The 15,303-nt window shown below is 55.9% G+C and overlaps 1 protein-coding gene across 1 annotated transcript in view; it reads left to right on the top strand.

Annotated features, from left to right (window-relative positions):
- Window positions 1-8,101: 8,101 nt before the first annotated feature.
- The window catches only part of IGSF21 (immunoglobin superfamily member 21), a 119,733-nt gene continuing 112,531 nt past the window's right edge, over window positions 8,102-15,303 (top strand). The window contains exons 1-2 of the mRNA XM_006766771.2: window positions 8,102-8,192; window positions 11,537-11,649. Of these exons, the coding sequence (XP_006766834.1) occupies window positions 8,102-8,192; window positions 11,537-11,649 (204 nt within the window). The remainder of the gene's footprint in view (window positions 8,193-11,536; window positions 11,650-15,303) is intronic.

Genomic DNA, 15,303 nt, shown 5'->3' with positions numbered 1-15,303 from the left:
ACAGTTCCTCATGTTGTGACCCAACCATAAAATTATTCTCATTGCTACTTCATAACTGTAATGTTGCTACTGTTATGAATCGTAATGTAAATATCTGATATGCAGGATGGTCTTAGGCGACCCCTGTGAAAGGGTCATTCGACCGCCAAAGGGGTCGCGACCCACAGGTTGAGAACCGCTGACCTACACAAATGGATGTATGGTTTAGCTCTGCCTGTGGCAACGCTATTTGGGTCTGTGCAGGTCTCTAACGTGGACCTTGACGATATGGAGTCATAGAGTTGACCACACCAGCCTCTATCGCACTCTTCTGAAGCATTTATTAAGCACTGCTGTATTCCGGAGAGTGTTGTGTATTATGGAAGTATTAAAAAGAAACCACAACAGACAATTTTGTCTCACTGGGGAGCTGGGACTAATGATGCAGAGAGCAGGCAGTGGATGCGGTAAAATACAAGAGAGCTCAGCGCTAAGGCTGCAAAGCAGGAAGGATCTGGCAGGGGTGTGATTCTATGTCCGCGCACCTCCCATGAGACCGATGCAAAGCTCTTTTCACGGCCCAGCAACTGGCAGGTGCTTGGTAAATATTTGTCTAACAGGTGAACGAGTGAATGAATCCATGTGCTTCCGGGTTTTTTACCCGGAAAATAGGGTGTTGGCCTCCCTGCAGGCTTGTGGGCAGATCAGAAACAGGAGGACGTGTACACTTGGCCCAAAGGCAAAGCAGGTTCAAGCATCAGTGTCATCTTTTTGGAGAGTGTCAGGGATTGGCTTTGACATGCCCCTAGGAGAGAGATGGGGGATGGGGATTCCCATCAAAGGCAAATACATGGCCAGCATTCCTAAGAGATGCCCCCAGTGCCCTTGGGAGGACGGGCAAGGTCCACAGGGCTGGGTGGACATAATGAAGGCAATTTGCTTTTTTTACCCCCAAATCCAACAGAGGACCTCCCTGCCCGGAGCTGGCTCGGGACAGGGACAGGATCCATTCTGTTCTGCCCTTGAAGAAAGTCCATTGTCCCTTGGGCCTAGGAAAGTTATTTTCACGACAACAATGGGCTTTATCCATAATATCTCCGAACTAGGAGCCCCCTGAATGTCCCTCCACGGTAGGATGGATAAACCCATCGTGGTATTTCTTATCATGGAATACTTCCCTGGGAACATGTTTTTTTTTTTAAGCATAAACTACTGATAAATGCAGCACATGGCTGAATGTCAAAAACATCATGTTGAGAAAAAGTAGCCTGACACCAAAGGGCACATCTTGCACGATTCTATTTATAGGAGGGTCAAGAAGAAGCAAAGCCAAGCTATGACAGAGAGGCCAGCACAGAGGTGATCCTGGGGGCGGGGGCGGCGACTGGTGAAGGGTGCCAGGGAACTCCCTGGGGGCCTGGGCATGTGCTGCATTTTGATGTGGGTGGTGGTTATGTGGGTGTGCAGCATGTCAAATTCCACTGAGGTGTTCACTTGAGATTTGTGCGTCTTGCTGTTAAGCAGACCTATCAAAAGTAGCAAAATCGTCCTGACAATGATAGCATCCCCCCTGTATTGAGTGACACATTAGCCCTGTGCATCCATTCTCTCCAGCCCTGGGAGGGAGGCATCTGGATTCTACCTCATGGATAAAAAGACGGAAGCTCGCCCTAGCTGGTTTTGCTCAGTGGATAGAGCGTTGGCCTGCGGACTGAAGGGTCCCAGGTTCGATTCTGGTCAAGGGCACATGCCTGGGTTATGGGCTCAATCCCCAGTAGGGGGTGTGCGGGAGGCAGCCAATCAATGATTCTCTCTCATCATTGATGTTTCTATCTCTCTCCCTCTCCTTTCCTCCCTGTATATTCTCTATATATACTGTATATTCCAAGAGCACAGAATTAGGAAGAGGCAGGGCAAGATTCCAACTTGGGTTCATGGCCTGACACAAGCCCTTTCCTATCAGAAAGGCAGCTGGTCCGGGGTGGGGCTTGCACATAGTAGGGGCACCATTGTTTTCTAAGTTGAGCTAGGCGTATCCAGTTGTTGGGTTGTCTACTCTCTAGTCCCTGGTGACAAGCTGGCCCCAGACATGGTTGGTACCACCTTTGCCTCGAGGCTGCCTCTCTGCCTTGGGCCCTGGAGGGTGGGAACACAATGCCCCCTGCTCACCCCGCCCCAGCCCACTTGCTCCCCGACCCCCTGACCCCTCCACTCAGTAAGTTGTCTACAATCTCTACCTTGGCCTCCGGCGGGAAGAAGTCAGATGGGGAGCGAATCAGGCCCCGATCGCCTCTGGGTGACAAGCAGGCACTCTATAACTGAACAACTGTAATAGGCTGATGTTTATCTTGCAGGATGGGTGCGTTTAATAAAGCATTAATATGAAGACCAGATTGCTTTTCCTGCCAAGCAGGCAGAGCGAGATTAGCCAGGAGGGAGGCACGCGCCCTCCCCGGGGAGGAGGGAGCCGGAAGACTTTCTTTGTGAGCTGGGACTCCTTTGCTTTGCAGAACAAATGCATCAGCCAGGGGTGACCGGAAAAGGACCTCCTCCTAGGATTCGCCTATCCCTAGAGCAGAGCGGTCCCGGAGGGCAGGAAGGATGCTCCCGCGGAGAGAGCTGATCCCCTGTGACGATGGAGAGGTTTGGGGGGAAGTCAGGTGGGAGGCACCCCTGGGGTAACAGAGGGAGAGCTTTCAGCCACCTACACTCCCAGCTTCAGACGGAGGTCCTGCTGCGTGGGGACTCTCTCTGTCTCCTGGGCCTCTGCTCTCTCTGCTGCAGGGTTTCTTAACCTTGGCACTGCTGGCTATCGGGGCTGGACGCTTGACTATCAGGGGCATTCTCTGCATGGTAGGATGTTTAGCAGCAACCCTGGTCTGAACCCAACAGATGCAGTAGCGTCCCCCACCACCAGTTGTGACCACCAAAAATGTCTCCAGATGTTGCCAAAGGCCCCCATGGTGGGGGTCGGGGGTGGGGGATCGCCCCTGGCTGGGCCCACTCTGCCTTGATTGGGCTATTTGGAATGGCTGCCTGAATGCAGATGCAGAGCACGCTGGACCGGTGAGGCTGCTGCGCTGGTAACTGAACTGTGGGCTTGAGGAGTCTGGATTCAGGGATTTCCTTCTGCAAGATGAGCCCGTTCCCCGATCCGTCAGGGGCGGGGGTCGGGGGGTAGGGAGACACACGCTGCCACGCGAGTTTATTTAAAACTGACGCAGATCCAGAGCGCGAAGCCACGCTTCCTTCAGACCATCTCTTAAATGAGTAGCCGGAGGGAGAGACATAACTGTCACTGAGCAAATTCCCTTTGCAAATATCCAGGCCCTTTGGTGCCAACGTGAGAAAATCCAGTCTCGTGCGCGCTGCCTTTTGGGGAGAGAAAAATAAAAAACCCAAAAAATTAAGGATTCCTTTATTGTGCCTCGAGCTTCAGAGCTCGGCAATTAATTCCTCCATGCTAACGGACCCTGTGTTTACGAGGCATTATTATTTCATGGAGGCCCATTTTAAATGGCCATTTTTTTCATTAAGCTGCCTCGTTTTACTGGTGAAGGCCAGTTTATAACCTCACTTAGACCGTGTTCCTTGAGTCATAACTATTTTTCTTTTAAAATATTTCGTAATAACCTACCATCCATATTTTAAATGTTATCCCAAGTCAGAGAAGACTTCCCGTGGCTCGGGCGTCTGTCCTCATGGTTCTGGGTCATGTCCAAGGACGCGGGGCTGCCAGGCCCTCTGCACACCCCGATTTAAAAGCCCCCAGAGGAAACCAAGCCTCGGGGACTGACTTCTCAGCCTGACCCATTGATGTATGGTGTTGCCTATTTATTCGTCTGTTCATTCGCTTTTTTTCTTTCACCAAGAACCTAGTGAGCACAGAGCAGGGACTGGGACAAGCAGGAGGACACGAGGGTCTAGATGGAGAGGTGATTGGCAGCCACATCAGTCTCCTGCAGGAGCCTGTACCCTCTACCCTGTTGTCAGCCCAGGACATGCTGCTGCCTAAGGAAGTTCTTCCCTTACAGACTCCTCAGGGGAATGCACTGCCTGAACAAGTCCTCCCTTCTCTGGCCTCAGCATCTCCCACCCATAAAATGGGGTGAAAATGCCCCACCCTGGCTCTCCAGGGAATTGGGGGAGCATTGGGTATCTACAAAGGACCATAGAACAGCCTTCTCAACGCTTGTTATTAATAGTATACCCACATCATTATCAATAATGAAACACAAATTAATAATAAATAAACAAACTAATGATAAATAATACATACATCAGGAATAATACATTAATACAACAAGGCCTTTGAGCATCGATGGCCCCTGACAGAGGAGGATCTGATTGGCTGTCTGGAGATCACACAGGGGGTACATTCCGGAAGGGCCTGAGAGACCAGGGCAGGGGAGGGACCCCCAAAAGTGGCAGGCACGTCTCCAGGCAAACGCTGCAAAGTGTTTGAGGTCCCTGGTGGTCCAGAGCTGAGCTGGCCTGCTGCTGGGGGAGGTGAGGACCAAAGTGAGGGTGGGGCATCCCCCTCTAGATAATTTCTCCTGGCGCAGATGTTGGGTGGCAAATTCATAGCCCAATAACATCTGAATGGATGTTATGGCCAATGTTAGGCCAGATAGCTGAAGAAGTTAGTCACCCATGGATTCATGCATTCATTCAACATGCCTTCGATGCCAGCGGTGTGGCCAGAGCAGGCTAAGTACTGACAGCAGTTACTGAGACAGGCTTTTGCCCTCTAGCAGCTCACAGTCCACAGTGATAGCAAAAAAGGGTGTCACCAGGCAATGGGGTGGGGCTATGGCAGATGCCAGGAGAGATACACAGCCCAGGATTGGGTGCTGGGTATGGAGCAGGCATTAGAAGAGGCCCTTAGATAAACGATGGCTAAGCTAAGACTTGAAGGGTTTATCAAAGCTGGGGGTGGGCATTAGGTGAGTCAAGTGATGGCAGGTGTTCCAGACAGAAGGAAGGCAGGTACACAGACCCAGCAGCCAGACGAGCCAGGCACATTTGGAGAGCTCAGGGCAGCTGAGGCTGGGCATGCAGAAGGCAGAGAGACAAGAGAGGAGCTGAGGAGGAGCAGGCATGAGTGTGAGAGGAAGGGGTCTGAACTTCGTCCCAAAGGCAGTGGGAAGACGAGAAGGATTTGGCCCTGGGTGGACATCAGTGCCCTGGACTGCAGCGTGATCCCATTCGTCCAGGGCTCCCACTCACGAAGCCCTGCCTCTGTCTCGTGCAGTGTTCTGGTGTGGGTTCATTCATTCATTTATTCATACAGCGCACTGGCCGAGCACCTATTGTGTGCCAAACGTTATGCAGGGAACTGGAGATGCACACCAGGTCCTGAGTTTAAGAAGCCCCCAGTCCAAGGGCGGAGACACACAGAAAGAAACATATGTGACATTACAATGTGATGCGGACAGGCTGCGATTGAGATGTTTACACGGGGCCGTGAGCTCAGAAGAGGGAGCATCAGACTCATATAAATCAAGGACCGGGTGACTGTGGCTTTGAACCTGAAAGGACGTGTGGAAATTTCCGTAGGTGAACTCAGAGGAGGAAGACAGTCCCGGGAGAGGAATGGCACAGGCGAGAAGAGCCTGTGGTCTGGCAGGGCTGGTGGGTGGATTCCAAGGTGGCACAAACCCCAGTGAGACGGGCTGAGTTGGAGAGGCCAAGAGGCAAGATCACTGGGGCCCAGGTGGCCATGACCGAGTCTGAACTCAATCCTGAATTGGAAGGCAATGGGCTGGGAAAATGAATGGCATGAACCAGAGAGGAGGTGTCATTGTATTGACGCTTGAGAAATATCGTGGAGACACCGGTGTGGGCACATTGGAGGGGCAAGGCTGGAGGCTGGACACACTGGGCACCGGTTCCTAAATATTGCCGTGCAGGTCCTGGGGGAGGATTGTCAGGGCCCAAGCCCAAGCAGGATCGGTGTGGGACGGGGCCGATTTCCTCTGTTGGACAGGGTCTCCTGCCTGGCCCCCACGAGGGGCCCCTGGATACTCCACGGTGGCACCAACACTGGTCCAAGCAGATGTTGTCAGAGAGGAGGATCAGAAGGCACCTGGGGTCAGGGGAGGCCCTCGAGCTGCCTGGACCGACAGGGAGGGGGTGCTTCTGAGAGGGCCTCTGGGGAATGCCACCCACTCAGACTACGGGGAGGTCTAGGGAAGGGGTGGGATTAATTTGTTCCTGTTTCAACACCTACTCCGATCCAGGCGCTGTCCTAGGCACGTGGTCGCATGGCAAATGGAAGCAGTTCTCGGCCTCGTGCGGCAGTGAGTGTGCACCCAGTACACCTCTGCAGGTGATCTCAGTGTCCTACGGGGCAGGGAGGGAGGGTTTGGGGGGCTGATAGCCTAGGGCAGCGGTTCTCAACCTGTGGGTCACGACCCCTTTGGCGGTCGAACGACCCTTTCACAGAGGTCGCCTAAGACCACCTGCATATCAGATATTTACATTATGATTCATAACAGTAGCAACATTACAGTTATGAAGTAGCAACGAAAATAATTTTATGGTTGGGTCACAACATGAGGAACTGTATTTAAAGGGCCAGAAGGTTGAGAACCACTGGCCTAGGGAGTGAGAGAGAGCTTCTTGAGGAAGTGAGACTTCCATGAGTCCTTGAAGGATGAACAAGAGTTGCCCGAGCAGAGTGAGGGCTTGGGGCAGAGGGGACAGCGAGAGGGTGTGGGGGAGGAAGAGGAGGACACGGCAGGACTTGGATGGGGCCTAGGAGCCGAGAGGGGCCAGCGACACCAGAGCCCTGGATGTGGCCTGGTCACCCCGAGAGGATCCTCGACTTTTTCTGTGGAGCCCCCAGAGGCTCTGAGGGCCAGAGAAAGCCAGTAGTGAGCATCTTAGAGAAAGAAGTCACTGTGGCTGCTGGAGGAGGAGGAGGGGCGGGCACGGATAGAAGCAGAAAATTCAAGACAAATCCTGATCTCACAACGTCCTTCCTTATCCTCCGCCATGGTCTGCTGGCTACCCTTGAACACACAGACGCCAGGAGGAGGTCAGCACTCACTCCCACAGCCCCTAAGGCTGGTCCAGGGAGGCGTGGCTACCCTCATGATTGACGTAGGCAGAGAGGTGTGAATAAGTTACCAGGGCCACCTATGGCCGGGGTGGGGTTGGAACTAGGGTGACCAAGCTGCTTCCGTTTGCCACCCTGGTCTCAGAAAACCCCTCGGTCCCGGGCACACTGAGACACCTGGTCACCTTAATATAATTGACGTCTCCTTTCAGTGTACTCCCCCCACGGAAACCCTCACGGACTCCTGTCCACCCATGGGCCAGGCATGAGTCCGACCTCTGGAAGCATCCCCTCTGAGCCGGGAGAGGGCAGGGGCCGCGCTGGGATGGTGCAGGTCGGTTTCCGGACAGAGGAGCTATTTGTCATCACCTCATGGGGCGGGCGCCGGTTCTTAAATATTGCCTGCGATTTTGCTAAATGTGTCTTAACGGGAGCCGTATAAATGCTGTCGGAGATAGAGGGGAGAGTGATGGTCGCCTTCGGGATAATGAGCCCCTTAGTGAGGATGAATCCGTGCCACTCCTGATGCCGCGCCGCGATACCACGGGTGGGGGGTGAGGGGCTTACGCATCGAGGCTGACTGGTGGCACAGCCAGTGCGGGAAAAGACAGAGCCTGCCTCTAGCGGGTGGCCGAGTAGTTGGCAGCCACTTCTCGGAGAATTGGCGGGGAGTCGTACCGGACACGAAGGTGGCGAGATCTGGGCGCTGTTAACAGCGGACATGGGACTGATTGGAGCGGGAAGGCCCCAACAATCCAGCTCATCCCTCATTTCACAGATGAGGAAACGGCGGCCCAGAGAGAGGGACGACCTGCCTGAGGTCCCAGAGCTGGTTGACCGCTGAGACCAGAACTCATGTCCTGCGTGGCCTCAGCCCGTTGCGTGACTCTCCTCCCGGCGATCGCAGGCGGTGGTGGGATGAGACTGGCTTCCGGGTCGGGCAGATCTGGTTTCAAATCCTAGTTTGCCACTTATATCGCAGCCGTAGAGCAAGGTGCTCTGAGGCGCTGAACCGTACTTCCTCCTGCGACCGAGGAATAGTCCCAGGGTGGCGTGAGGATGGAGGATGCACACGGGAGAAGGCGCAAAACGCAGCACTTGTCTAACTCCGCTTTCAACACTATTGGGAGTGGAACTCACATTGCAGAAGGTGAGGCAGATGTGCAAACAGGCAATGACACTGCCGTGTGGCATGCACAGCGATCCTAGCATCGTGCGAGGTGGGCACGGCTGTTGTGAGAAGCCCGAGTGAAAGTGCTGGGAAAGCTGGAAGGTTCCGTCCGCGTGCCAGGAAGGCGGCTCTCATCCTTAGTGCCCAGGCCTCCTCCTTGCTCTGCAGCCTGGAGCCACTCCTCAGTCCCAGGGCCGAGAGGAGGAGGAGCCTTGGCCAGGACTGGCTCACCCCGTCCTCCGCCGTCTGTGGCTCCAGTGGGGGACCTCGGGAGCCAGAGGCACAGTGACTTCCGCCTCAGCTGGGAGAGGTGTTTCCTGATGTTTGTTCCAAAGGGCTCTAGCAGAACCGGGACGCGGGGCTGGCCAGCGGGACTCAGGGTCCTTTAATTCTGCATCGTGGCCATCTCGCTTGCCTCACCCTCATCCCGGCCCTGGTTGTCGTCCCACAAAGATGCTCGGTCAAAGATGGGCTCCAGAGTGTACCAGGGCACGAAGAGCTTTCCTACCAGGGCCCACGTGTGGAGGTACAGAGCACGCTGAGCACGCTGCAGCCCCAGGGCCTTTGCACGTGTGCTGGGCTCTGTCTGGAATGCTCTCCCCCTGGCTCCCCAAGCGCTCACGCCTTCCTTTATTCTGGCCTCTTCAGACCACCTGGTCCAGAGCAGCCCCTCCCCCTGGCCCTCTGCCGCTCTACCCTGATGTGCACGTACCCTCCTGGCATGTTCGCGGTGTTTGTTTGTTTGCTCATTGTCTCCTCTGCTGGAACGTGAGCTCCATGAGGGCCTGTTCTCGCTGCTGTGTCCCCAGGGGCTAGCACAATGCCCGATAACGAACAGAGTCTCAATAACGTTTCTTTCACGAATGAAGGCCAGACAGGAAGGAGGAAAGAGAGAAAGGTTCTGAGAGTCTTGAGGGGAAAGAGCATGTCTAATTTTGTATCACTCCACATCTCCCACACTTGGTTGTGGATCAGAGAATCTCGTTGCTGAAACACCCACTAGGAGTTCCTTCCTTTGCACACACTCTGGGAAATGCTGTCTTATGGCGTCAGAGCCACCACACTCATGCACCCACTTCGAATCCTCCCTCTGGTGCTCAGGGACCCCTGTCTCCGTTGTGCAGGGGGCTGCTCCCTGCTCCTGGCCTGGCATGCCCCGTGAGTTCCCACCTTCTTCCGGTGGGAGGGGCTCTTCTCTGGTCTTGAGCTATTCAGCCATCTAGACGATGCTCAACTAACTCTTAGCTGTAGCATCACAGGTGAGACCCTAGGGGAGGGCAACCTCACTGGACAGGTGAGCCAGGGGGTCAGCCCCAGGACGGGAATCCGGATGGGATCAGGTCCTAGACTCCTGCCATGGTCTCCAAGCGGCACACCCTTCCTCCCCAGGGTTGGGCGTGACATGTTTGCCACCCCTTTCCTCACCTCCCTCATCGTTAGCAAGCCTGTGCATAGCATGGTGGTCATAAAGGAGCAGAAGGTCTGGGTTCGAGTTCCAGCTCTGCCACTAGGGCTGTGTGATCCGGGCAAGTGCCTTGGCCTCTCTGTTTTCCCGGTGGAAAGTGAGAATAATGCCTGTACCTCTCTCCTAGGGGGGTCATGACAATTGCATGAGTGAGTGTGCATGAAGCACGTAGCCCAGTGTCTGGCTCAGAGCGGGTGCCATGGGATTGTGAGCCTTTCCTGGGACTTGGCTTGCCCCAGAACCCTCCCTCTCGCTGGGTCCATCCCCCTGAGGGTAGGCTCTTGGTCAGGGTTTGGGATCCCAGCAGGGCCTGGGGACTTCCCTGATTGCTCAAGCTGGGCAGGTCCCCCCTAACCTCTCATAGTCCCCCACCTTCACCCCACCATCACACCCCCTGAGTATAAACCTGTGTCCCCACTGCATTCCTGGAGGGTGGGAGATGCCTGAGCCTCCTGCTTCCCAGGTCCGGTGCAGCGCCTGTGCAGAGCAGGTGGGAGCAAACACTGTGGCCGAAGGAGGAGAGGAGGAGGCGGAAGGCCGGCCCCTCTAACCTCCGTTGTTTCAGACCCATGGCTCTGGGGCTCCCTGTGCGCCGACTTAGGCGTAAGTTAGAGGCTGCCCAGTGATGAGCCCCGCATCCTCCCCCCTCCCCCTGGGCCTCGGCACCTGAAGCCTGGGGCCTGGAGGTCGCGTCTGACTTCAGCGTCCACATTGATCCTCCCAGGTCGATGTCTGTGTTTCACCCTGGAGTGTTGTAGCCATTACGCTCCAGGCAGCGGTCAGGCCCTGGGCTCGATCTGCTCAGGTCGCCTGCACAATTGAAACCTCCGAGCCCGTCCCGGCTGGTTTTCTCATTAAGACGATTGGACTGGATCGATCCATTAGGTCGATGGCTGGACATCAGCCGGTGGGAAGCCAATCGGATGAGCCTGGATGATAAACACAAGAAGGAGGCCCCCTGCCGAGCTGGAGGGGTACCCAGCCCTCATGGATAGGGCTCAGGGAGGCAGGGGGCGTCAGAGGCCTCAAGGCTGGACTTGGTGTGGAGGCAGCTCTGTTCCCCTGGGCACGGCACCAGGTGAGAGTCCCCGGGATGCCCGGGACAGCTGTGGGCGAGAAGTAACATCTGGAGTTCACAGAAGTTTGAAAGTTCTTCCCAGGCACTCAGCCCATAGTCACCTTCCACCATGTCACCACCCCCAGGGCCAGGGTTGGGACCGCCTCTCCCCTTGGGGGGCAGGGTGCGTGCAATGCAAGATTCGGGGTGCAGGAAGCAAACAGCAGTCCCCCGGGGCTGTCCGTCCTTTCACCAGGGGTAATTGGGTTGCAAGGCTGGGAACGGGGGGATCTGGCATGTAGGACACCATATCCTGATGTGGGTTTCGTGGGTCCCTGGCTGCATGGGATGCTGATGGCGTTCGGGGAATGGTTACGGGACCCGTAGTCAGATAGGTTTGGCAACGCAAGATGAAATGCGTTTGAGCACGCTCACTTCCTGTGCGGCCCAGCAGGCTGACACACATCCGTGGCTCTCTCAAAGGGGGTGGGGGTGAGTGTTTGACCACAGAAGGGTTTCCCAGGGTGCCAACAGGCACTGCTTTCACAGAGAATGCATCCCAAGAAGAAGTGTTAGGATTGGAGGGAGCCACCAGAGCCAAGGAAATTCCCAGAAAGGGGACGCCAATGAGAAGGAAGAAGAGGGTGGTGGCTCATTCTGGCTCAGTTACCCATCACAGAGACCACAGAGAACAGCTCCCCCTACAGAGGTGCCGGCCTTCTCCACCACCCGACCCGATCAGCACCCCCTCCTGATCAGCTCATGCCCTTAACTCCTCATTCTCCTTTTTCCCCCCCATAGGCTACTTGACTGTCAACATTGAGCCTCTCCCACCCGTGGTGGCTGGTGATGCCGTGACCTTGAAGTGTAACTTCAAGACAGATGGTCGCATGCGTGAAATCGTGTGGTACCGGGTAAGTCGCCACCACTGTCCCCTTTACTCCTCTGGCCAGAGCTAAGGGTGGGGCCCCCAGAGCCCATCTGGAGACCCTCCCAGGCTGGGCTATGCCCTCAGCCCTCAGCCCTCAGGCAGCCCCGAGCTGTCCTGTGCCCTCTGCCAGGTGGGGACCCTCCGCCAACACCCTGCCCCAAGACCGCTTCGCTCCGTCTTTCTTCTGCTCTCAGATCTGTCTCGTTCTGGTCCCTTTGTGCCCCTGATGCCGCTATGCTCGGGAAACCGCACAAGCACCCAGGACACTGCGCGTGGGCCCTGGTGCAGGGGGACCACCATGGGGTGCTGACGGGTGGAAGTTCGGGCAGGAGGCTTTGGGTGCTGTTTTTGGCGGGGGAGAGAGAGGAACAGGACAGCTTCCTGCCTTCCTAAAAACCAAACTATAGGGCTGGGCTGCCTTCCAATCCGCCCCGTAGAGGACTAGTCCTGGTGGCTGGCACCCTAAGTCTAGGTCGGAGAAGGGGTGTCGCTAGAGATGTGTAGAGGCCCACCGGCCAGGGCCCCAGTGATGGCAGCAGGAGGGCCAGCTTGTGGTCTTGGGCACGCGTGTTGGTCTTTTCGGGCGCAGACGGAACCTTCCTGTGTCTGCACGGGGCATCCCGGTCGGGAGGCGTTGACATCCTCTCACAATGAATGTTGGGTTTGCCCAGAGCGAGGCGCCGCCCTCTGGGGAACAGGGTCAGCGGAGGACTCCCCTTCCATGATCTAAAACAGAGGCCGGCCCGTTTTTTGATTTTTTTTCAGTGGGGCCCAGAGAGCAAATATTTTCCTCTCCGGTGACCATATGGTCCCTGTCGCCGTGACTGAGCCCTGCAGCCGGGTGTGAGGACAGCGACAGACAGCGTGTGGAGGGAAGGGCGTGGCTGGTTCCCATAAACGTTACTCATGGGGGCCGCAGTTTGAATTTCACGTCATTTTCATGTGTCGCAAAGCATTCCCCTTTTTTATCCTTTTCAACCTTTGAAAATGATTTCCGAAGACATTCTGGGTGGAAGGCCACAGGTGGCAGGGGGACTGGTCCCGTTTTGCCATCGTCTGCCAGCCCCTGGTGTGACATAACACTTCCCGAACCTCTGTAAGCTGTGCCGCCCTCTCCTCCAATGTGACCAAGGATGACAGTCACATGGAGCTGCTGTCCATGGCGTGGATGGAGCTCAGGGGTTGGGCACATCTTGGTGATCAGGCATCTGAAACTGGTTCCTTTGTTCCTCCAAGTTCTGTCCACACCCACGGCGCAGTCCACACTCACCATTCGTGGCCATGACTCAGAGCCGCTCCCCTCCATTTCCTTCCTGCTCCTGGTCCTGTCTTGCTTTGAAGCACCCTGCCCTTGCGCTTCCTTCTTGCATGTTTCGGTCTTTGATTCACCGCTGGCTGGTGACGGTTATTTTGTTGGCTGTGACCTGGGTCCCTTTGAACCAAAATTGTGGTTCTCCGTCGTCACATTGTCGCCCGTTCCCCCTGACCAGTAGATTCACCTCCAGGGCCCTCCACCCGGGCAGCCGGGCCCCACGGGTGTGACGCTGACTTCCAGGGGCCCAGCCCTTAGCTGAGGGCTCCACCCTAGATAGGTCGGCGGGCCTAGAGAGAGTCAAGGTGTATGTTAGATCGTGCCATGAACTGCAAGGCTCAGAGGCGTGTTTACATGATGCAGGAACTGCTTGGCTGACACGCCGTGAGCATCTCATTAGCACCTGGCAGAAGCACTGGGATGAATTAACTCCAGCTCCTCGCTGCTGACGATGGGGCTGTCTCTCCCTCCGCCGTCCCGAGGTGGGATCTGAGTGAGGGGCAGAGAGAACTATGGACGCCCAATGGGAACAGTTAATGGGGGTGGAGGTGGGAGGGAGCGTGGAGACAGGGAAATACCAGCGGGCACCTCGCTGCCTGCCCAGCCCTCGGAGCAAGTGTCCTCACTCTTGTTTGAAATCACTGTCACCATCACAGTGGTGACCATCTCTCTAGGGAGGTTGCTGCCAGGGAGGGGGGGATGCCGGTGCCAAGCCCAGGCCTGGGGATAGGAAACTGGGAGCCAGCCTCCCCGTGGCTCAACTCTCTGTTCTCTGAGGCTGGGGGATGGGGCTGGGCAGGAAGAAAATGCCCAGTTTCCAGTGCAGACACTTTCCCTTCCCTTCTCCACCCCCAACACGGGGCACCCCAGCCCACCCCATCCCCGCCGCAGCCTCATCTCCCTCCACCCTAGCCCGTGATCACGTAGACCGCTTTAAGAATCTCTTACGGTGTCAAGCCCTGCATATCAGGCTATGGTAGGCTGCACTAATTAATTTATTTCATTTCACATCCTTTGACGGAGGGCCTTTGGAGGTGGGGTGGGGGGGGTGCAGGTGTATGCAAATCGCATGCAAATTGCCCACTGGATCAAAATGCTTGGGTCCTTTTGATTCTGTAGCTGGACTGAGGTAGCAGCTCAGCTGACTTGGGACTCTCCTTGGGACCAGGCGAGGGCCGCATCCCCTGTCTGTGATGGTAAGGATGGAGGTGGAGGACGGGAGGAAGCCACCGGGAAATGGCTCCAGGCTGCCAGCTCCCTCTGCCTGCTGCCACTCTGGCCTTCCCTCGCAGATGGCCTCTTTTCCCGAGGAGCCGACTGAATGGAGAGAGATAAGAGGCTACCAAGACGGGGGCACCAGGAGCCACGGCTGGGCAGGGCTTCTGGAGGGAGTAGGAGAAGCACCAGCAGGAGCCCCAGTCTCCTTCCCCAGCCAGAACCCCGCACCAGCACGCCTCACCCCCCCGCTCCCCCACCCAACCAGAAGCTGCGGAGCCAGTGTTGTTTGTTTTCTGTACATGTGTTTGCCTCCCCGGCTTCCTCTCCTCCTCCTCCGTGAATGAGCTTACAGAGCCCGGCTTGGAAGGAAATGAATAGATTACACAGGCCCAGCCAGGGCTGAGTCTCCCATCCCTTTAGAAGGCAAAAGCGGGGCATTGTGGTGAGGCCACCCCTGCCCGCTCAGCCCCGTGGGCACAGAATGGCCCAAAACATGCGTAAGGCCCTGCAGCCTCTCCTCTGGCCCTGAGGACACTGTTTTAGGAATGGGGTCCTCCTGAGCTTTCAGAAACGCAGTGAGCGAGCGGAATCTTTGGGCAAAGTGAGGGAGCTGATGACATCGTCTGGAGCAAAAGGGATCTCCTCCTTGGGGTTAACGAGACCTCTGGCTGAACATTTGGGAAGGTCTTGCCTCGTGGGCCCCTTGGGAGTGGGGGGCAAGGAGAATAGGAGGAGGTAGCCAGGGTCCGCACCTCGGAAACTTTGCCCCACAACCTGGCCAATGTGTAGAAGATGCCAAAGCTGTGGACTAGACTCAAGGACGTGCACATGATCAGAGCCCTGGGTCTGTGCTGTTCAGTGTGGTAGCCACTAGTCACACGTGGGTATTTAAGTTTAAATTGAATTAAGTCAGATTAAGTTTAAAGTGTTTTTCCTCAGTCAGACCAGCCACATTTCAGGAGCTCCCTAGCCACGTGTCATCGATGGCCCTCATATGGGACAGAGCAGCTGCATGGAGAACATTTCCATCTGCACAGAAAGTTCTACTGGGCAGCTTGCTGTAGATATTTGAAATTTTTTTCCTGTGGTCTCTGGTATATACTGTGC

The sequence above is a fragment of the Myotis davidii genome, unplaced genomic scaffold, assembly GCF_000327345.1.
Source record: "Myotis davidii unplaced genomic scaffold, ASM32734v1 scaffold299, whole genome shotgun sequence".
In the NCBI taxonomy this organism is placed as follows: Eukaryota; Metazoa; Chordata; class Mammalia; order Chiroptera; family Vespertilionidae; genus Myotis; species Myotis davidii.
This window is presented reverse-complemented; position numbering and strand designations above follow the sequence as displayed.